General features: G+C 43.4%; 1 protein-coding gene and 2 long non-coding RNA genes across 8 annotated transcripts in view; 2 read left to right on the forward strand and 1 right to left on the reverse strand.

Moving 5' to 3' along the window:
- FRMPD2 (FERM and PDZ domain containing 2) overlaps window positions 1-781 on the reverse strand; it is a 128,639-nt gene extending 127,858 nt beyond the window's left edge. For all 6 annotated transcript variants that reach the window (XR_012417245.1, XR_012417244.1, XR_012417246.1 and 3 more), the window contains exon 1: window positions 650-781. Coding sequence is in view for 3 of the 6 variants with exons in the window: in XM_045399921.3 (XP_045255856.2) it covers window positions 650-674 (25 nt within the window). In the remaining 3 variants the exon portion in view is untranslated. The remainder of the gene's footprint in view (window positions 1-649) is intronic.
- A 1,787-nt stretch (window positions 782-2,568) lies between these two features.
- On the forward strand, window positions 2,569-7,378 carry LOC141407602 (uncharacterized). Its single transcript, XR_012417247.1, has 2 exons — window positions 2,569-2,681; window positions 5,152-7,378. It is a non-coding gene; the product is annotated as an uncharacterized lncRNA (long non-coding RNA).
- A 5,030-nt stretch (window positions 7,379-12,408) lies between these two features.
- Window positions 12,409-15,611, forward strand: LOC123575561 (uncharacterized). The gene is made up of 2 exons (XR_006700872.3): window positions 12,409-13,577; window positions 14,420-15,611. It is a non-coding gene; the product is annotated as an uncharacterized lncRNA (long non-coding RNA).
- The last annotated feature ends 8,488 nt before the right edge of the window (window positions 15,612-24,099 follow it).

Below are 24,099 nucleotides of genomic sequence, written 5' to 3' on the forward strand. Positions count from 1 at the left end.
AAAAAGTTGTTTAAACTGTTGAAAACCTCAACTGAGTTTTTTTCTTTCCTTTAAGCATACAAATAAAGCCAGGTGAATCATTTCTTTTCCATTGTTTTCTGGAAGTCAGCTAGACATAGCCTGAGACTTCTTACTTTAAACCACTGATACTCTTTAAGCAATAACAAAACACTTGCTTCTGAAAGATAGTGACAGCCACCATTTACTGGGCTACTCAGATGCTCCAAGTATGTTCTAAGTGCCTTACACATGTCACCCCATGAATCTTCAACAACATCGTAACACATGGGGCATTATTATCCCCATTTTACAGGTGAGAAAAATGAGTCTTAGGAAAGTTAAAAGAGTCATTTGAATTTGCACAGATGCTGAATAGCAAAGCAGTGATTCAAACAGGGGTTGTTCTGATTCTAAAGTCCATGTTTTCTAGTCTGAGCCCATTCTTTATTGCTAAAACAGAAATACAATGTCTATCAGGCTTAGCCAATGACCTGGAACAGATAATACTACAAATAATAGCACAAAGGGCACTGACACAGGTCCTTGCCCAGCTGTGTTCTTCTTATTCCGGATACCTAGACCCAGTAAGAAGTTTGCCCTTTCCCTGACCCAGATTTATAGGAGAAAACTGAATAACAATAAGGAATACCTGTGTCCTTCGTTAAAGGCTGCATCTGAAAGTCTCCGTGACCGGGTCTAGGCCTTCATCATTGAACAACTTTCCAACAAGGAGCAGGGGTCTCTTGCAAGTCTGTCCACGGAGCTCCCTGCCACCAGCACTGTTGCCGCTGCCTTTGTTTACTGCTTGTCACTAAGCACTTGCTGCCCAGTGAGTGAGTCAACAAGGCCCCTTCCCTTTCCTGCCACCACTCTTGTTCCCTGGGTTCTGCGCAGTCTCTGGCCTGTTAGCAGGCACCGCCACCCCAGCAGCCTGCGTCCTCAAAGCCAGTGACCCGTGAGAGAGCCAGGAAGAGCTCAAGTGGATTAGGTGCCACTGAAGGCAATGGGATTGCTGCTCAGCAGGGCTTTTACACTGATGTATCTTTATCTCCTGGTCCAATCAAAAGAAAGCTCTGCAAGGAACTAGGGGCGGCCCCAGAGCAGAAGCTTAGTGTCATCAACTCAAGAGTCCTCCACGCCCTTTCATGATGTCAGACATTGGACCTGCAACCAACAGGACAGGGAACCATGTGAAAGCAGCAGGAGGAAAGGATAACCTGGATCTGTCTGTGAGAAAGCAAGAAAAATGTGGTTAGGGGAAAAGGAATTCTTACTCTCTTTGATGCTTGGATTCAGATAGGAACCAGCAGAGATGGAGAACAGCAAGAAATAGATCATAGTTCTGTAGTGGAAGGGGCAAAAGAACAGATCTCTCAAGCCCTTTAAATCAAAAGCAGTGTCAAAACTGAAAAGTATTTGTTTAAAAAGAAAACATGAGTTTTTGCTTGACTACAGAATAAAATACTAAAATTTGAGGCTAGGCGCGGTGGCTCACACCTGTAATCCCAGCACTTTGGGAGGCCAAGGCGGGCAGATCACGAGGTCAGGAGATCGAGATCATCCTGGCTAACACAGTGAAATCCCATTTCTACTAAAAATAGCAAAAAATTAGTCGGGCATGGTGGTGGGCACCTGTAGTCCCAGCTACTCGGGAGGCTGAGGCAGGAGAATGGCGCAAACCCAGCAGGCGGAGCTTGCAGTGAGCCGAGATCGCGCCACTGCACTCCAGCCTGGGTGACACAGTGAGACTCCATCTCAAAAAAAAAAAAAAAAAAAAAAATTTGATGAAACTCAGTGCTGGTGAGGGCATGGAGAATGAGCACTCTCATATGCCAATAGTGAGATTATAGATAAGTGCAACCTCTCTGCAGGGAATTTGGTAATATTCATCAAATTTGTAAATGCACATATCCTTTGTAAACCCAGCTGCTAAGAAGTAACCCCATGGACATTCTTGCAAAAGTTCACTAAGGCATCTGAGAAAGGATGCTCATTGCAGTGTATTTTTGTAATAGCAGAAAACTGAAGGCCACTGAAGTGCCCATCAACAGTGATTACTGTGGTTCACACACAGCAGAAAACCAGCTATGCAGCTGTGTAAAGAAAGGACGTAGTTCTGTGTGTGCTGGCGTATAACAATTGCCTAGAAAATTTTTGAAGCGACAAGAGGTATGGAACAGCCTAGTATATTTCCTTTTATCACAAATAGGTACATAAAGACCAGGTATATTTATGTATATTTATGTATATTATTCTTTATACACTGTAGTATATTAGAATATTATGTAGCCATAGTCTTGTGGTTCTGGAAGGAATCACAAGCAACTTACTAGTGGTTGCTTTGGGGAAAGAGTTTTGGTTCATTATTTAGTCAGGAAAATTATTGTTCATTTTGGTATTTTTCCCCTTATAACCTTATATTACTTGAAAAAAACTAAAAAACACAATGTTTTACAAATTTTTTTTCCTGCTTAAAGCTATCTGTATTGACATTCCCTGCTAGCTAGCAAAACATTTTACAGTATCTGCAACCATCTTTTACTGTTTTTTCCAAACTTATCTTCTCATCATATTCAGCCTTGAAGACGATAAAATGCAGATTCCCAGGCACCGCCCTGAATCTGCTGAACCTGAATCTCTGGGCCAGAGCCAGAGCATCTGTATTTTCAGCAAGTGTCCAGGTAATTTTTATTTAGTAATTTTTTCAGGCTGACCATGCAATCTTTCCCCCAGAGGAAGAAAGTTAACTCCTCCAGTCATGTGACTGGTTCACAACAGAACATAAAAGCAACACCTAAGTCACTGGTCAACAGGTAAATGCTGATCTGCTAAAAGTCACCACCACCTTCACTTTTTCTGTTAAAAATACTAGCATCCAGCAGTAACCCCCTTCTACTGTTGCTCTGCTAACATTTCATTAAGTCCATTTTTTTTGCACAGAAATTTTGTTAATGTATTTTTGTTTTTCAAGTTATCAAAGCTAATTGTTTCTCTCTGAGTCATCTCTGTGTCATTCCCTATATAATTTTGTAATATTTTATGTATTTTTATTTTTTAAGGTTCTTTTCATGTCAAAATTCTTTATTATGTATGATCTTTTTTAAAAAAAAAAGAACTTTAGGTTCGGGAGTACATGTGAAGGTTTGTTACAGAGGTAAACTCATGTCATGGGGGTTTGTTGTACAAATTATTTCATCAACCAGGTATTAAGCCCAGTACCCAATAGTTATTGGTTCTCTCTCTACTCCCACCCCCCACCCTCAAGTAGACCCCATTGTCTGTTGTTTCCTTCTTTGTGTTCATAGTTCTCATGATCTAGCTCCCACTTATAAGTAAGAACATGCTGTATTTGATTTTCTGTTCCTGAATTAGTTCGCTAAGAATAATAGCCTCCAGCTCCATCCATGTTCCCATGAAAAACATGATCTCATTATTTTTTTATGGCTGCATAGTATTCCATGGTGTATGTATACCACATTTTTTTTATCCAATTTGTCATTGATGGGCATTTACATTGATGCCATGTCTTTGCTATTGTGAATAGTGCTGCTATGAACATAAATGTGCATGTGTCTTTATAACAGAACAATTTATATTCCTTTGGGTATATACCCAGTAATGGGATTGCTGAGTCAAATGGCATTTCTCTCTCTAGGTCTTTGAGAAATTGCCACACTGTCTTCCACAATGGTTGAACTAATTTACATTCCCCCCAACAGTGTATAAGTGTTCCCTGTTATTTGCAACCTTGCCAGCATCTGTTATTTTTTATATTTTATTAGTAGCCATTCTGACTGGTGTGAGATGGTATCTCATTGTGGATTTTATTCGTATTTCTCTCATGATTTTGAGCTTTTTTCCATATGCTTGTTGGCCACATGTATGTCTTCTTTTGAGAAGTTTCTGTTCATGTCCTTTGCCCACTTTTTAATAGGGTTGTTTGTTTTTCTCTTATGAATTTAAGTTCCTTATAGATGCTGGATATTAGACTTCTGTTTGATGCATATTTTGCAAATATTTTCTCCCATTCTGTAGGTTTTCTGTTTACTCTGTTGATAATTTCTTTTGCTGTGCAGAAGTTCTTAAGTTTAATTAGATCCCATTGTCAATTTTTCCTTTTGTTGTGATTGCTTTTGGTGTCTTTGTCATGAAATCTTTGCCAGTTCCTATGTCCCAAATGGTATTGATTGCCTAGGTTGTCTGCCAGTATTTTTATAGTTTCTGGTTTTACATTTAAGTCTTTAATCCATCTTGAGTTAATTTTTGTATATGGTATAAGGAAGGGGTCCAGTTTTAATATTCTGGATGTGGCTAGCCAGTTATCTCAGCACCATTTATTGAATAAGGAGTCTTTTCCTCATTGCTTGTTTTTGTCAGCTTTGTCGAAGATTCACATAGTTGTAGGTGTACAGCCTTATTTCTGGGCTCTCCATTCTGTTCCATTGGTCTGTGTTCCTGTTTTTGTACCAGCATCATGCTGTTTAGGTTACTGTAGCCCTGTAGTATAGTTTGAAGTTGGGTAACTCAATGCCTCCAGCTTTGTTCTTTTTGCTTCAGATTGCCTTGGCTACTCAGGCTCTTTTTTGGTTCCATATGAATTTTAAGATAGTTTTCTTCTAGTTCTGTGAAGAATATTGTGTAGTTTGATAGGAATAGCATTGAATCTGTAAATAGCCTTGGGCAGTAGGGCCATTTTAATGCTTTGATTCTTCCTATCCATGAGCATGGGATGTTTTTTCATTTGTTAGTGTCTTCTCTGATTTCTTTGAGTAGTGTTTTGTAATTCTCATTGTAGAGATCTTTTAGCTCCCTGGTTAGCTGTATTCCTAGGTATTTTATTCTTTTTATGGCAATTGTGAGTGGGATTGCCATTCTGATTTGACTCTTGGCTTGGCTGTTGTTTGCACATAGAAATGCTAGTGATTTTTATGTACATTGATTTTGTATCCTGAAACTGCTGAAGTTGTTTATCAGCTGAAGGAGGTTTTAGGCTGATCGAAATCTTTGAGTTTATATATGTTTAAATTTAATTGCTTCACTTTCAAAAACTGTGTTTATTACTATTTATAGAGAGTTCTTGAAAGTGAGGTATATAATCAAGTGAAATTCAATAATAAATCCAATTGCCAGTTGTGCTCTTTTGTTTTCCAGAGAAATAGAACCAATTGGATATTTATTTATAAGGAATTATCTCATGTGATTATGGTGGCTGAGAAGCCTCACAATCTGCCTTTTGCAAGCTGGAGATCCAGGAGAGCAGATGAGATAGTTTCACTCTGAGTCTAAAGGCCTGAGAAACATGGTAAGTCCCAAAGAGCAGAGGACCAATGGCCCAGCACAGTCAGCCAGAGAGAGAGAGAGAGAGCAAATTCTCCCTTCCTCTGCTTTTGTGTCTGTTCAAGACTTCAACAGACTGGGTGATGCCCACCTACATTAGAGAGAGGAGTCTGCTTTACTTAGTCCACCAACTCACATGCTAATCTCACTGGGAAACAACCTTACAGGTACACTGTATTAATCTGTTTTCACGCTGGTGATAAAGACACACCTGAGACTGGGCAATTTACAAAAGAAATGTTTACTTGGACTTACAGTTCCATGTGGCTGGGGAAGCCTCACAATCATGCTGGAAGGCAAAGAGGAGCAAGTCACATCTTACATAGATGGCAACAAGCAAAGACAGAGAGCTTGTGTGGGGAATTCCTCTTTTTAAAACCATCAGATCTCATAAGACTTAGTCACTATCATGAGAACAGCATGAGAAAGACTTGCGCCCATGATTCAATTACCTCCCACCGGGTCCCTCCAACAATATGTGGGAATTCAAGATGAGATCTGGGTGGGGACACAGACAAACCATATCATCCCAACCTGGCCCCTCCAAAATCTCATGTCCTCACATTTCAAAACCAATCATGCCTTCCCAACAGACCCCCAAAGTCTTAACTCATTTCAGCATTAACCCAAAAGCCCACAGCCCAAAGTCTCATCTGAGACAAGGCAAGTCTGTCCACCTATGAGCCTGTAAAATCAAAAACAGGTTAGTTACTTTCTAGACACAGTAGGAGTACGGGCATTGTGTAAATACTGCCATTCCAAATGGGAGAAGTCGGCCAAAACAAAGGTTCTACAGGCCCCATACAAGTCTGAAATCCAGTGGGGCAGTCAAATCTTAAACCTCCAAAATGATCTCCTTTGACTCCATGTCTCATATCCAGGTCATGCTGATGCAAGAGGTAGGTTCCCATAGTCTTGGGCAGCTCCATCCCTGTGGCTTTGCAGGGTACAGCCTCCCTCCCAGCTACCTTCATGGGCTAGTGTTGAGCGTCTGCATCTTTTCCATGCACACAGTGCAAGCTATCAGTGGATCTACCATTCTGGAGTCTGGAGGATTGTGGCCCTCTTCTCACAGCTCAACTAGGCAGTGCCCCAGTAGGGACTCTGTATGGGGACTCTGATCCCACATTCCCTTTCCACACTGCCTTAGCAGAGGTTCTCCATGAGAGCCCTGCCCCTGCAGCAAACTTCTGCCTGGGCATCCAGGCATTTCCATGTATCTTCTGAAATCTAGGCAGAGGTTCCCGTACCTCAATTCTTGACTTTTGCGCACTTGTAGGCTCAACACCACGTGGAAGCTACCAAGACTTGAGGCTTGCACCCTCTGAAGCCATGGCCTGAGCTTTACACTGGCTCCTTTCAGCTACAGCTGGAGTGGCTGGGACACAGGGCACCAAGTCCCTAGGCTGCACACAGCATGGGGACACTGGGCCCGGCCCACAAAAACACCTTTTCCTCCTAGGCCTCCAGGCCTGTGATGGGAGGTGCTGTCACAAAGGTCTCTGACATGCCCTGGAGATATTTTCCTCATTGTCTTGGTGATTAACATTCAGCTCCTTGTCACTGTTTTTTCTAATTTTTTTTATTTTTTACACTTTAAGTTCTGGGATACATGTGCAGAACATGCCGGTTTGTTACATAGGTATACATGTGTCATGGTGGTTTACTGCACCTATCAACCCATCATCTAGGTTTTAAGCCCTGCATGCATTAGGTATTTCTCCTAATGCTATTCCTTCCCTTGCCCCCAACCCTCCGACATGCCCAGGTGTGTGATGTTCCCCTCCCTGTGTCCATGTGTTCTCATTGTTCAATCGCCACTTATAAGTGAGAACATGCAGTATTTGGTTTTCTGTTCCTGTGTTAGTTTGCTGAGAATGATGGTTTCCAGCCTCATCCTTGTTACTTTTCCAAATTTCTGTAGCCGGCTTCAATTTCTCCTCAGAAAATGGGTTTTTGTATTCTATCACATTGTCAGGCTGCAAATGATTTGAATGTTTATGCTCTGCTTCCCTTATAAAACTGAATGCCTTTAACAGCACCTAAGTTACCTCTTGAATTCTTTGCTGCTTAGAAATTTCTTCCACCAGATACCCTAATTCATCACTCTCAAGTTCAAATTTCCAAAAATCTCCTCCAATTTGGGGTGTACAGGGTATCAATTTGGGGGGTACCAGGGCAGGGACAGAATGCTGCCATTCTCTTTGCTAAAACATAACAAGAGTCACCTTTGGTCCAGTTCTCAACAAGTTTCTCATCTCCATCTGAGACCACCTCAGTATGGACCTTATTGTCCATATCACTATCAGGCTTCTGGTCAAAGCCATTCAACAAGTCTCTAAGAAGTTCCAAACTTTCCCACATTTTGCTATCTTCTTCTGAACCCTCCAAACTATTCCAACCTCTGCCTGTCACCCAGTTAAAAAGTAGATGCCACATTTTTGGGTATCTTTTCAGCAGCACCCCACTCTACTGGTACCAATTTACTGTATTAGTCCATTTTCGTGCTGCGGATAAAGACATACTTGAGACTGGGCAATTTACAAAAGAAAGAGGTTTTATTGAACTTACAGTTCCACATGACTGGGGAAACCACACAATCATGGCGGAAGGCAAGGAGGAGCAAGTCGCATCTTACATTGGTGGCAGCAGGCAAAGAGAGAGAGCTTGTTCAGGGGAACTCCTCTTTTTAAAACCATCAGACAGCATCAGACTTATTCACTATCAGGAGAACAGCATGAGAAAGACTTGAACTCATGATTCAATTACCTCCCACCAAGTCCCTCCCACAACATGTGGGAATTCAAGATGAGATTTAGGTGGGAACACAGCCAAAAAATATCATATACCCAGAATAATGTTTAACCAAGTATTTGGGCAATTCATGGCCCAATCAAATTTGACACATAAAATTAGCCACCACAAGTCCACCCTGTGTCTACTTGACTGTGATTTAAAGACACACAGTGTATCTGTAAAGTGTATATCACACTTAATTTCCAAATAAAGACAAGACAATAACAAGGGCATTATTTCACCTAACATGTTACAACTATCCTGCATACGACAAAAAAAAAAAAAAAAAACACTTAATAACCCTTTCCCCATAAGAGAGGTAAAATCCTTGAATGATGTTTACTTCTCCTCTTGATATATCATAACTTAAATACTTGATGTAAAATTATCAATACTTAAATACTATGATATAAAGTCAATATATATTATGTTCCAGAAAAAGGAATAAGAAAGGAAAGGAAACAAATATTATATACACACAAAAAATATATTCATAACAAAATAAGGAGGAAATATTCATGATAATTACAGTCCTCATTTCTGTAACTGTTTACATGGTCATTGCTCATGTTTATAACTATTTTCTTTCACTACTCATTCTGTATTCCCTTTACTTTCAGCAAATATCACAGATGACCATGGTTCCTTACCTGATGGAGTGACCCAAACCTTCATTCCTGAAGTGTCTGTGCCATTGGTAGCTCCTGTCTGAATTGGGTTGTTGTAGTTTTCCACTGACCTTAATCACAAGGCGTGGTAATACTAAGAGATGCCCTAAGAGAGCTCCAATCCTTACTCCATTGTGTAACAGCAGTTGAATTTCCCCTTGGCAGTGAGGATCAGTCACCTCAGCCAGCATAGTAACTCCCATCTTTGCCTGTTGATTCAGAGGCATGAAGAACCCACAATGACTGGGTAGTCTTAACTGTTGTGTCTCCCAGTAGAAGCATTCTTTCATCTGAAACTAAGACTTAGCAGCATGCACAGCATAAGGTCACAGGAACAGGAAGTAAAACTTTTGCTGTGGGTGACTAGGGGTAATAATGAATGGTGCCACCCTCATTTCTACCGCCTGACTCTAGGCCCATGAAACCCGGCTATGGGAGAAGGAACACCTTTAGTGAATGTTGATTCAGAGCATATAGAGCTTCCCAGAGAATGCTTCCCCAACCCTGCAAGGCATTGCCACCTAGATGGTGTTGTAACTGAGTCTTCAAAAGGCCATCCCTCTGTTCTAAACCAGCTGCTTCTGAATGGTGGGAAACACGGTAAAACCAGTGATGTGCTATCCCCTATGCCCCTCCTCTGGGCTCTGCTCCAAGTGCTCTGCCCAACCAGCACTATGCCAGCTTTCAGGACCTGTATGGGTTGCCTCCTCCCTGCATCTGTCCTCCAGATGTGGATGTGGCTGGAGCTTGGCTGTGAGGACCTGGAGCCCCGACAGTGTGGGGAAGACTTGGAAGAGTAGTGGCCCATGGCCTGGGGCTAGAAGTCCATAAATTCCAAAGAGTTAGAATTTTCATTTCACATTTAATCTTCCAGGAGGTTATGAAGGTACATTTACTAAGGTACGAAGACAGACATATTTAAAGTCAGATTTTTATTTAAAGTCTGATGGCTTGACTCATAACTTTTAAATATTTAGACCTAACATACGTGGGCCTCCACTTGCATTCTTTGTCCTGGGTCCTGCATATTTTAGAGAGGGCCTGTTCCTTTACTGGAGCTGTCAGCTCTGGACTCCCTGTGGTCTATCCTGCCCTGCTTCTTTATAACATCAACACATCTTTGATCTCCTCACTTCACCTTCCTCACCCTACCTCAGTCATCTACTTCTATGTTCATAACTCAACCTTTGTCATTACAAGGAAATGTTGCTGTACTACTTGCAAAACTTACATCTCAAACATCCTATGCTCAGACCAGCCACTGACTACTATTTTTCCAGCTTATTCCCTCAAGTTACCCAACTCTGACAATTTTTTGTGCTCATCAAGACCTCCCATTCATGATCCATGAATCCTACCACTTTTTCACTGTTCTGTACTTCTCTCACTGTCCAGCTTAGAGTTCATGGTCCATGTGTCAGGAACTCCTACTAAGCACACACCAGACCACACTTCCCAGCCTCCCTTGCAGCTAGGTGCAGTCATGTGACAGAGTTCCAGCCAATGGGACATGAGTGGATAGGATGTGTGCATAGGAACAGGGTTCAGAATGGCAGTGATGATAACCACAGTGATCTTGGAAGCCTGAGACCCTAACTTATACCCATCTAGAACATCTTCCCCAGAGTATTAAGAAAGAAAAAGGAAATATATTTAATTTGAGCCATTGCATTTTGTTACATCAGCTGCATTCCTATATCTCCTCACTGAAATCACTCCCCTGCATGTAGCCGGGAGGGCAAGCACCAATGCAGCACAGGGTTAAGAGCGGGGATTATCCAACCAAAACCGCCTGAGTCCATATTCTGGCTCCATGACATACTGGCTTTGCAACCTGAGCAAGTTATTTCTCCTCTGTGCCTCTATTTCCTCACTGTTTCCTCACTTGTAAAATGGAGATGATAATGGAACCTACTCCTAGGTCTGTTTGAGACCCACAGGTCTGGTAAGCAAGTACTGTAGAACAATGAGACTCTGCCTGCCACAGTGAACGCTATGTATCTGCCACCACTGCATCTGCTCTCAACCCTACCGCCTCTCTCATACTTACCTGGGGCAGGGGGACCAAATTCTAGTTAAATTCAGGTTTCCCCTCCTCCTCTTTGTGTCCAAGCAGCTGAGCCATGTTGAAGAATATCACAAACCTCTGCTGTGCTGCCTCATCTTGCTCCCCGCTCATGGCCGCAGCCCACTGGTGGCCCTCACAGCTCCTGGTCGTCCTGCTGCATATCCCAGTCAGTCTCTTCACTTCTTCCAGGCTGCAGCCATGCCTTCTCCTCGCCCGATGCTGAGCAGTAACCTCATGCCTCAGTGAGGAAGGAGAAGCTGTCAGAGGGGAACTCCTTTGTGCTCCCACATCAAACCCACCTACCTCCCTGTGTTCCCTTATCTGTTTCCTCACCTCTCTCCTGGTTCTTCTCAAATTAGGCTCCTCCTGCCCCCAATAGTACTGAAAGGACTCTGTCTAGGATGCCAAATCCAAGAGTCAGTCTCAATTCTCATCTTCCCTGACCTGCCAGCAGCACTGGATCAGCCCCGTTTCCTCACATCGCTTTATTTCCTTGGGTTCTAGAATGAATGCTCCCAACTGTCTTTATAGCCCGCTGGCCACTCTCTCTTCTCGCCTGCTTCCTCCTGCGCTGCCCTCTAAACACGGGATTCCTGGGAGTTTCTTCCTCAGCATCTTCTCTTCCCTTTCTATCCCCATTCCTCGCCGACAATCAGCAAGTCCCATGGTTTTAGTTACCATCATAGGCAATAATCCCAAATTCAGATTTACAAAGAGCACCTGTCCCTCCAATGTAAACTCTGGATTCTTCTGACCAACTGCCCACACTTCTTCACTTCCCTGAGGTCTAATAGGAAACTTAAGCATACCTGAAAGAGAGTTGTTGATTTTCAAATCATCTCTCCCACCAAAAGGAAGCCCTTGCTCCCTCCCCAATTTAATTATCTCAATAAATGTCCTTACCATCAACTTCAATTCCCAGGCCAAAAAAAACAAAAAAACAAAAAAAAAACAGCCACCCTTGACTCCCCTGGGTCCTTACATCACATCAATTGGCAAGCTTTGCTTAAAACATCTGACACGCCTCACCATCCCCCTCCACCCTCCCCTGGGACTATCATTCCCCACCTGAACCACTGAGGGAGCTTCCTGGTTAGTCCCGCTCTAATGATTGATGACCCAGCCTATTCCCCACTCAGCAGTCAAGTTGTCCTTCGAAAACCAAAGGCAGATCACGCAATCCCCTTGTTCAGACCTACCGATGGGTGCCCACTGATCGCCTGTGATCTAACCCTGGTTAGATCTAGTCCCTCTCTCCTTGGTGTCCCCTGCTCCAGTCACACTGGTATTCTTCCGAGGTCCCAGTTTGTTCCAGGGCTTTGCATGTGCTGTTCCTCCTGCCTGGAGATCTTCATCTGCTATGATGTCGCTTCATTCAGGCCTCTGTCCGAGCGCTGCCTCTTTAGAAAGTCTGTGTTCCTTTATCAGGCTGGGTCCCCTTGCCTCTATTAGTCCTCTTTATAGCAATTACCAGTTTTTATGTTAATACTATGTATTTATTTCTCATTTATTTTCTATCTCCCTAATGACAAACATTAGCTATCTGATGGCTGGGACCATATCCATCTTGCTTCCTGCTTGTGGCAGGACATTTTCAGCTGCATGTGACAGATGAAGCAATGAAACGTGATTTAGACAATCAAGGACATCTGTGTCCCCACATAAATGCACATTCAGCAGCTCAGCAACATCAGAGCCTGAGGTTGACATTTGTTCTTCTCACACCAAAGAATGGCTGCCACAGCTCCAGCCTTCACATCCAACTCAACCATGTCAGAAGGAAGAGAAAGGACTTTGATCTTCACATCTGTTTAGAATCTTCCAGAATCCCTAGTCAACTTCCCCTTTTCTATCCCTGGCCAGACAAGATCAAGGGTCCACCCCTAAACCAAAGTAGAAGAGGATGAGCGCAGTTGGCTCTGATCAGTCATGATTTCTCCCTGGAGGGGAGGATGAACTCAGCTTCCTAGAGCATGTGCTCCCTGATGGGTTCACAAAATGAGACCCTGAGATCAAGGAGGAAAAGGGTATGTGACTATTAGGTGAAAACTCTGGAATGATTGCCTCAATTCTGTACCCCCTGCACCTAGAACAGGGACGGACTCAGAGCAGATGTTCAATAAATGCATGCCGATTGGATGGTAGAATATTTGTGCCTTTACAGAGGATAGGTGTCAGAGAGAGCAGGACCAGAATAATGTGCTGTAACTCAGGCCCAGTAAGTGTCAACGTTTTTGCATGCAGTACACGACTCCAAACACACACACACACACACACACACACACACACACACACACACACAGAAGCAGAGAGTATTGTCCTGATTTTACAGATTAAGAAATCGAGGTACAGGGAAGTCAAATAATTTTACCAAGGACACATAGCTGTAAAAGATGGTAAAGTTAGGATTTGAACCCCAAAAAGTCTGTGTTTCTTCCCCTAGAAGAACCAATGCTAGTGAAAGCATTGGAGAGGTAGAGGGTAGTTCTTTCTTTGAAGTGAGAGGGAGGGAGAAAGCGTGGAAAATATTCGGGTCCAAGGGGAGAACGTGGACAATCTCATGTCAGATGGCCTCAGTCTTTTCAGTAAGTCACCCTCAGAGTCACCTGCTGATGAGTAGGATGAAGCTCAGACAGAAGTGGAAATGGATTGGCGTGAACACGGGGAAGACGGAGATGGTGACCAGGCAGAGAAGAACAGTGGAGATGGTAAGCAGCCGGTGAGCCCCACAGCTGGGGCTGTGCAGAGGATCAGAGAATCAGGAAGACCCAGGGAGGTGTGGGCAGGGGTGACCGGGACCTGGGGTGAGGGAGGGACAAATGCCACAGGCTGGTTCAGTGCCTTGTACCTGTTCTGGTTGGTGGGGGAGGGCAAGGATTTTTAAAGAGTTAAGTCTGAGCAGACCCGACTCCCAGGTTTCAAATCTGGAGCAGATGGTGCCTGGGTAGTTATTGAGAAAGGCTGAACAGAAAGGAGGCTTTGTGTACAAAGGAAGGAGGATCCTGCTAAATACCAGTGAAGGGGCTGGACCCCAGCCAGGCAGTGCTTGGCAGGACAGGCCTGGGCTGAACTGCATCATATGTGACCAGAAAGGACAGGGAGTCCAGCACGCTGGGGAAGGAGACAGAGCCAAATGAGACAGGTAGACCAGCCAGAAACAGCAGGGGTGGGACCTGGGACCTGGGACCTGGGCTTTACTTAACAGCCCCAGGGCTGTAGGGCTACAGTTCAACTTCTGCAGCGCTCGCCTGTCAAGTACAAGGGCAGCTGACAAACGTCTGTGGTTTGGGATGATTTGACCTTGGTTGGTGTTTCTACTACCTGCTTAGATAACATCTGGGCATTGTTTTTCTAAGAACTGCAACTGAAAAGGAAAGCACACACTTTACTAAGATTCCCACAGCCAGGTCCATGGGCCAGGCCTGGAAGCCATGAGGAGGAGGCTGAGGGAGCTTCTCCCGGTGGGAGGAGGACTGCCCACCTCCAGCTCAGACACTCTGGGTGCAGACATCTGCCCCTGCCACGATGGCTCAGGTGGCTCTCTTTGCAGGTACAATGAGCTTATGAACTGCTCTGGCCCAGGTGGAGGAAGAGACAAATCTGGCGCTCAGAGAAAAAGCAGCAGTGAGTTGGGGCCAGAATCACTGATCCACTGAGACAGGCTGTGGAGACAGAGGCACACATATAGCCCGCAGGAAGAAGAGCAGGAGGAGTAGGACACAGGGCAAGGTTGCCCAAGGCGAAGCTTGCAGACACTGAGCACCCACGGCCTTTCTTCTCGTGGCAACACATTCCAGTTGCTGACAAAGTTCTAGGAAGAAACGAATGATCTCTCCAGTTCCCAGTTGAAAAAGGAAGTGCAAAGTTTGGGAAAGGGGCCCATTCTTGGACGATTTATCTACCACTGAGAAGGGGTCTTAAGGAAGGCACATCCTTTGTCCTGGTTCCTTCCACATCACAGAGGGCAGGAGAGCCTCTGGATTTCTCCAGCTGCAAAGCAACTGAGGCCGGTGATCTTCCCATGATTTCTCACTCAAGTATTTGCCTTAACCAACAACATGGCTTTAATCCATAAATGGCCCACAATGGCTTTGGCTCACATGCACTCGGTGCTGCCTGGGCTCCTGTTGGGTCGTGAGGTGAGAACATGGTGCCCTGCCCCCTCGCCCTGCTGCAGTGCCACACACACAGCCACCCTGCCCACCCTACTGCTCCTTCCCACCCTCTGGCCACCCACCTGTCAGAGAAACTCTGCCTCCCTATGTCCCTCAACTCCCACGGTGGCCTCCCTTCTCCCTAACTCTTCTGTTACACAAACTGAGGCTGAACCTGAAAGCACATGACAATGACGCCATTTATCCCCATCGTTCAATCACTCATTCATCTCTCCCACTGCTCACGGAACCCTGGGCAAGTGACTTAGCCTGTTCGTTAACATGTGAGAATTAAATGAACAAATCCATGGCCATCCATGGCATATTTTACATGTTCAATATGAGTTCATCATTAGCACTATTGTTGTTTTCATTATAGTCTATGTTATCACTTATCCAAACATTTACTGAAATCAGCTGTGTGTCGGGTACACTCTAGAGAGTATGCGAGGAAGAACGGCCAAGGAGGCCCATGTTTCAGCAGCTCAGTGCTGGAATGGTCTGAACACCACCCCTCTGTCTGTACCTCAGTGGACCATTTCCTGTAAAGAAAAAAAATCTTGTCCAATAAAGCATTTCTTTGCAGAAGTCTAGATATCCTTTGTATTTTCTTGGGTTATGACCTCTCGGTCAATGTGATTTCTCCCCTTGGGCTAAAGAACTCTGCCAAACATGGGGAGCAGGCCATAATGAGAGATGGGGTGGTATGCATTGTCTGGGATGCTTTTCTTTGCCTTTGTCAAGTTGCAGAGAAGAAAGGCCTTCTGAGAACAGGGACAGGGCAGTCCCCTATCCCACAATGCAGACCTGACACTGCTGCATCTTCTGGTGACCACACCACCTCGTGGTCACCACTGGAACTCCACCCAACCTCCTAAAACGTGAAATTCAGCCACAGTCCTTCTGTCAGAGTGACCTTGAGGGCTACTTGGTGAGTGATATGGTTTGGATTTGTGTCCCCGCCCAAATCTCATGTCCAGTTGTAATCCCCAATGCTGGAGGAGGGGGCCTGGTGGGAGGTGACTGGATCACAGGGCAGATTTCTCCCTTGCTGTTTGCATGATAGTGAGTGAGCTCTCATGAGATGTAGTTGTTTAAAAATGCGCAGCACCTCCCTCTTTGCCCTTTTCCTCCTGTTCCTGTTATGTAAGACATGCCTGCTTCCCCTTCCCCTTCTGCCATGATTGTAAGTTTCCTGAGGCCTCCCCATCCATGCTTCCTGTACAGCCTGTGTGAGCCGATTAAGCCTCTTTTCGTTATAAACTACCCAGCCTCAGGTATTTCTTTATAGCAGTGTGAGGACAGACTACTACAGTGAGCAACACTGTCTAATTGCGGCAAACATTCTTAGAAATTAAAAAGGAAAACAACTCACTCCTCGGAAGACAGTATGTAATAGTGGTTCGAGCCAGATTAGAGTTTCACCTCCAGACGAATGAGCTGGGTGGCCTTGGGCACATTACACAACCTCTCTAAGCCAGTTTCCTCATCTGAACTGGAGTCATAATAATGCCTATCTCATAATGTCGATATGAGGCCGGCGTGAAGTTCCAGATGTGCTGGTTTCATACATGGCCAGTTAGTACCTGCCACCCAAGCATCCTCTGTCTCCTCCTGCCCACACTCTGCCACTGGATTCAGTGTCAGGAGTGCAAAGTCCATTCACACACAAGACCCCTCTTGCTTGGGTCCATGAAAGCTGATGTTTCCCACACATTTCTGGAACCACCAAATAAAGTCCACGCATAGCTGCAAATCAATCCCAATCATGACTCCCATAGCTGGAGGGCCATACACACTGGACATGTCATATCTGCCTGCCTCTAATGGGCCACCTGAATGGGGACATAGTGACAGCTTTAGGGCAGAAGGTGGCCACACAAATTCCTACCATCCCTGTACATCATGCCCTTTGCTGAGAGGTTCTAGACACTGATGCTCTGGCCCTCTCAGGATTATAACCACTACCGCAGGCTAGAAAGGAGTCCCTCCTTCACCCTGCTGTGCCCAGTCAGGAGAACCCTGCCAAGCCTCACTGGGACCCATTGTGTCACAGAGCAATAGAGGTTCTTCATCCCCACACAATTGTTTTCCTTCCTTGAAGTGGGTTTGAAGTGCTAGCTGCATGCCGTCCTCACAGTGAGCATCCCATTAGGCACCTGACCCAGAGCCCTGCTAACTCACTCTGTCTCTTCCTTTTTTTCCTGGCCCTAGTGAATGCCAATTGAGGATACACTTTGTATCAGTTATCTATCTATTATCAGGGAACAAATGGCTATAAACTTAGTTGGCTTAACACAACCACCACTTTATTTGTTCGTGACCCTGTGGGTCAGCTTAGCTGGGTAGTTTCTCTAGGGTCACGTGGTTCCAGGAATCATCAGATGGTTTGATGAGGGCCTGAGGGTTCAGGTGGCCTCCCTTACATGTCTGAGAGTTGGTGTCAACTGTCAGTCAAGGCTTTTTATCTCTTTGTGTCTCTCATCTTCCATATGGTGACTGCAGCTTTCCTAGAGGACAGAGGTGGGAGCTGCAAAGCCTCTGGGGGCCTAGAGCCAGAAGTCACATGGTGCTACTTCTGCTTTCTAACTGGCTAAAGCAAGTCCCATGAACAGCCCAGATTCAAAGGAAATAAAGTCCACCTCTTGATGGACTGACAGCAAAGTTACATTTCAGAGGAAGCTTACACAGGGATAGAGGGACATTTTGCAGCCATCTTTGCAAGCAGTCTCCCATATAGTGGTAGGATTTTTTGTTTATTCTACCTCGGTTGGCTCCTCATCCTTCTTGGAAATCAGTGAACATAAGTTACTACTCCAGAGTGAAGGAGCAGAAAGACTTCAACACCAAATGCATCTGTATGTTTCTTTACCCCCCCTCACCTCTTGTCCTTGTCTTACTACTGCCCCATTTACCCCAAGTGTGTGCTGCTTGGATCCTTTCTTTCATTCTAACCTTAAAGACAAACATTTCTTTCTTTCTTTTTTTTTAAAGAAGGTTCTTACTCTGTCTCCCAGGCTGGAGCACAGTGGCACAATCATGGCTCACTGCAGCCTCAAGCTCTCAGGCTCAAGCAATCCTCCCACCTCAGCTCCCAAGTAGCTGGGACTACAGGCATGCACTACCATGACAAGCTAATTTTTATTTTTTATTTCATGTAGAGATAGGGCCTCACTTTGTTGCCCAGGTTGGGAAAGACAAACATTTCTGAGCCAAAAGCAATAGCTCCATCACTCAGAGAACCTCCCAGGCGCCAAAAATCAGTTTGTCCGGGCCAAGGACAAGAAGTAGTCATAGTGACTATGGGAAAGGCAACAAGGAAACAGATGTGAGAGATAATGAAGAGACGAATCCTGCTGGTGAGAGATGCAGCCTTTTAAAATTACTTAATACCTCTCATTTGGAAAGCGCATTGGAGAGAAGGTAAAAGAAGAATGGAAAGTAGGTAAGTCTGAGGTAGAATGTGAAGATCTAGTCCTCTTTGGGAATTTGATAGTGATTGCTTTAAATGTTTACATACATCTTGGGAGAATTGACAGTTTTGCAATACCAAGTCTTCCAGTTCATGAACATGGTACATCTCTCCCTGCATTTAGGTCTTAATATCTTTCAAGCAAGTTTTGTAATTTTATCCTTTTGAATTTAAAGCATGTTAAGGCTATAACATTTTTATTTAAATATTTCTTAGTACCTTTTTTGAGAAGTGTGTGGCTACAGATGTGGCTGCTGACACTCTCAATGAATAGTGGAAGGGTTATGTGGTCTGAATCAGTGGTGGGGACAACAAACAAGGTTTCCCATAAAACGGGTGTCCCTAACCATGGTCGTGTCTGCCTGCTATGGAGAAAGAGTATTCTTGTAATAGACCAATAACTAGATAAAGAAAGCACAAATCTGTTTGGGGTTGCATTGTGGATGCCAATCTGCATGTTCTCAAGTTAGTGATTAAAAAAAGAAAGAAAAGAAGAAGGGAAGTATATTTCTGGACTGACTAATACAACTGTACCTCATCACCTGGGGTCCATAAGAGCTAGGAGAATTTACAAATGTTTCAACCTCTCTAAGGAACATGATGTTCTCCTGCACATTGTGAGAAAACTCCTCAACAAAGAAAGTAAGAAACCCAGGACCAAAGCACCCAAGATTCCCCATTGTGTTACTTCACATGTCTGGCAACTCAAACATCAGCATATTGCTCCAAGGAAACAGCATTCTAAAAATAAATAAATAAGGAAGAAGCTGTAGAATATGCTAAACTTTTGGCCAAGGAAATGAAGGAGGTCAAAGAAAAACACTAGAAACAGATTGCCAAAAGACTGAGGCTGTTTTCTCTGAAAGCTTCTACCTCTGAGCCCCGTCAAAAATAAGATTTTCTAAGAGTAGCAAACAAATAAGATCAGACATCCACAAGAGGGAGAGGGAGGGGAGCAAGATTTCAGACACTGCAATTTATCAGACACTGGTTATAAAACAACTCCTTTTTTTTTTTTTTTTTTTTTTTTAGAGACAGGATCTCACTCTGTTGCCCAGGCTGGAGGGCAGTGGCACAATCTCACCTCACTGCAGCCTAAAACTCCAGGCTTAGATGATCCTCCCACCTCAGCCTCCCAAGTAGCTAGGACCACAGGCGCACACCACCACACCCAGCTAATTTTTGTATTTTTTTGTAGAGACAGAGTTTCACCATGTTGTCCAGGCTGGTCTCAAACTCCTGGGTTCAAGCGATCTGCCCACATAAGCCTCCCAAAGTTCTGGGATTACAGGTGTGAGCCACCAAGCCCAGCCAAAATGATCTTTTTATTTTATTTAAGTAAATGAAAGACAACTTTGAAAATATCTACAGGGAACAGCAAACTACAAAAATTACCTCCCAAATTTGACACATAAATAAAATGTCCAGAAATTATAAGCAAAATTGATCAAATTTGCTGAATTTGGGCATGTGAACAGTAACCCTAATGGAGTTGTGTAATGTGGTTACCCAAATGGAGTCTGGCATGAAGTTCATGACTTCAGTCCAGCTCCACAGAATACTCTGGCCTTTTGCCAGATCATCTCCTCCAGTCACAATGTTAGGATCCAAGGGCATACTGTAAGTGGTTTTGGGGCAGTTGGGGTTCCAAACATTGGTACCAACATCCCCAACCTCGGAGCAAAATCCTTATTCCCTGTGGAAGGTATTGCACACTGCTGCAGGTCTGCTGACTTTATTCCAATATGCTGTTTCTTATCTGTGATCCTATGATTCTAAGGACCCCAGCCAGGGGTCCCACGCTAGACAAGTATGGAAGAAGTGACTGTGGCTAGCTGTTGAAGACCAGTTCAGCCCACTAGAGGGAAAATGGAAGCAAAAAGTTGAACCACTCATCCCAATGCCCCTGAGTCTGCTTTACCAAGATGACTTTCTCACTCTCTGTCCATCTCTTGGCCCTTAACAAACCTGGGAGAAGAGAGAAGTAACCTAGTCCTGAGGCTGAATACTTCGCATGACATTCTCTACCTGGAACCACAATATTAAAAGCATTTAGAGATTCCCGAGCTGTCTCAGGACAGAGGGAAGGAGAAAAATAACGATAAGATAACCCAGGGATAAAATTCGAAATATTCTCTGAATCCTGGGACAAAACTGTTTGTTTTTAACTCTGATAAAAATCACAGTAATTGGCCAGGTGCATTGGCTCATGCCTGTAATCCCAGCACTTTGGGAGGCCAAGGCAGAAAAATTACTTGAAGTCAGGAGTTCAAGACCAGCCTGGCCAACATGGTGAAACTCTGTCTCTACTAAAATGAAAAAATTAGCCAGGTGTGGTGGCATGTGCTGTAGTCTAGAAGCAACAGGCTGTATCATATAGCCTAGGTGTGTAGTAGCTGTATCATCTAGGTTTGTGTAAGCACACTCTATGAGGTTCACACAACAATGAAATTTCCTATCGATGTATTTCTCAGAATGTACTTCCATTGTTAAGTGGCAAATGACTGGATATTAGAAGAAACACAGGCAATCAACACTTTGGGAAGCAGAGAAAAATTATCACCTCACCTGCTAATATTTTCCCTCATATTGTTGGTTATTTCAAAACTCTCTGGATATAAAGACAGGTAGAAGGAAGGGTGATTTCTAGGGCTTCATTTCCTCCAGGACAGTGGTTCCTGGCCTGAGTTCTTATGGGAAAAGGGGAGAGAGTTCCTGGTTCTGTGTGTGTATTAGTTCATTTTCACACTGCTGATAAAGACATACCCAAGACTGGGCAATTTACAAAAGAGGTTTAATTGACTTACAGTGCCACATCTCTGGGTAGGCCTCACAATCATGGTGGAATGTGAAAGGCACATCTCATATGGAGGCTGACAAGAGAAGAGAGCTTGTGCAGGGAAACTCCCCTTTTTAAAACCGTCAGATCTTGTGAGACTCATTCACTATCACGAGAACAGCATGGGAAAGACCTGCCCCCATGATTCAATTATCTGGGAATTCAAGATGAGATTTGGGTGGGGACACAGCCAAACCATATCAGTGTGTATGTGTTGTGTGAGTGCATGTGCATATGCATACAGGTGTGTGCATATGTGAATGTGTGTGTGTGTGTGTCTGTGTCTGTGTCTAGGGTAGAGGTAGAGGACAGAGACCTGGGTCAGGCACCAGGATTTCAGGGTGAAACCTGATATGCGTTTTCCCTCTTGCTCTGTGTAAATATCTCCGTGTTTGAAAATGATCCTCATGGGCCTGGTGCCAGGTATAAACAGCCCTGGACTGGGAGACCTGCCACCATAGAGGTGCTAGAGTAGGGTGTGGGTGGAGTGCAGAAGGTACCAAAGAAAGCATAGGGGTGCACTATGCATGGGGTCCAAAGGGGGCTTTGTCATTGCCCTGGGGACTTGTTATCCTTGGTTGGATTCCTCAGGAGCTGCATTCAATCCCCAGCCACCAGTCTCCCTCCCTGACCTGATCCTATCCCGCCACAGATGAAATGCTAGGAGTCTCATCTACTTTCTTCATGTTTCATTACCTCTCAAATCTTCTTACCATCTTCTTTTTCTTATCACTCCCCCAAACCAACTGAAGACCCCTCAGGGGGGTCCTGATGTCAGTAACAAGCAAATGTGGTCAATCTTGGGTCCTGCCTCATGGCACTTTGGTTCTAAGTGATGAATCTTTACAGGACAGTTTTCAGTATTTCCTAACAGAGTATCTCCACAGGAACCCCCCAGATGTCCCAGGGAGTTTACATCAAGAAAATAAAAATTGGGAACAATGAGGCCTGGGCAAGGCCTCAGTATCTTACCAAGTACCCCCAGAATCTGGGGATCCCAGACCAGAGTGTCCTGCTATACTACATTGGCCCATTTATGAGTTGCTGAACTCTGTACCCCGTCCTCAACCCTGGCCAAGGATAGAGGACTCTAAAGATTACTAAGAACTTCTCCTTGCTTAACTTAATGGTTTTTCTGCACCAGTGCGACACGAGAGAGAAAGAGAGACAGTCTAACCTTGAGTATTCCTTTATAACAACACAAACAGACTGAGACAAGCCCTAATAAAATTAAAAGTTAAACTTCCTGATTGATTCCCCCCACCCATTCTTGAGGTAATTCCTTTGCGGCTGAGCACAGATAGTTAATCCTATCTGGGGGCATTTTCACTTGACCCTTGCTGAGAGGAAACCCAACCCATCAAAAGTAGTGACCCAAGATTCCACAAAGACTCTTCTCTCCTCTCCTTACCTTAACTGCCTTCTGCTCTCCCTGAAGACACAGATGACTGCTCAAGTGCAGGCTCCCATTTCCCAGGGCCCAAGCCCTCCTGCCTTGAGGGACCTACTATTCCTTTGCCTAGCCTCCCTGCTGGGTTTCCATATTCCCTGACATTCACAAGGTATTTGGGCACATTTCTATACCACACCACATCACACCATACCATAGAATTATCCTTGGTGAATTCAGTGCCCAAGACAGGGCCAGCTATATAACTTGTGAGACCAAGTGCAAAATGCAAATGGGGTGGGCCCTTGTTCGAAAAGCAAGAAAAAAGTGTCATTAAAGGTACTAAAATATAAATATTCCTCTTTTAAGGTATCATATTACTTATCAAATGAAATGGTATAATAATAATTCATGAATAACATTATAAACCTATAAATTGCTCCCCAAACCTATTTATGGTATCATAATTTTATATAATACAATAAGCAATAATACTTTATTAAGTATTATTAAGGTGGTATTTTGATTGATCATAATATTTTTCTGAATCACTTTTCTAAAAATATGTCAGGTCATTAAAATGTATAGCTTTAGCCACTTTAAAAACAATTAATTTTCAATTAATATAATTAAAAGCAACGTCAGTTGCTCTTGGCAAGTACACAAAGATAATTTTTGATAATTTTAAATTTTGAGAAGGATCATTCTGCAGATGTGATTATTCCTGGAACTGTTAAGATTATTTTTTAGATTGTGACAACATTAGAATAAATTTCTGGTAAGTTATTTCAAAATATAAATTTTAGTACATCTAGAACTGATGCTTCTTAAGAAACAATTTTTCTAAAATTTAACTTTTAATTTTTTAATTTAATTTTTAATTTAATTTTAATTTAATTTAATTTTAATTTTAATTTTAATTTTTTTAAATTTAATTTAATTTTTCTAAAATTTAACTTGTCATACAACTTAATTTCACGTAAGTTGTATAATTTCAAATGTAAATTTAAACAATGGTATTTTAATGTTCCTCTGACATTTTCTGTAATTTGTGGAAGTTGCACAGGAAACAAAGTGTCTTTATGGTTTGTCTATAATTTAAAATACCCGTTTATACATTAATGGTATATCCTTGTATCTTCTATCACAAGAGAAAGTTAATTTTAAAATATCTTCCTCATTAATAATTGGTTTATCTGAAGTTTCATGTGAAAATAGTACTCTTTTTATTGAATATGACAATAGTTTATCTTAATTTTTATTTTTAAGCCTGTGGATATTCATTTTGCAATGTTGTAGCAATTTTCAAAAGCAAATATTCTAAACTCTTTGAAGAACTCTAATAATTCCTTGATATGCTTTATTGCAATGTCTT

Source organism: Macaca fascicularis, chromosome 9 (assembly GCF_037993035.2).
Source record: "Macaca fascicularis isolate 582-1 chromosome 9, T2T-MFA8v1.1".
Lineage (NCBI taxonomy): Eukaryota > Metazoa > Chordata > Mammalia > Primates > Cercopithecidae > Macaca > Macaca fascicularis.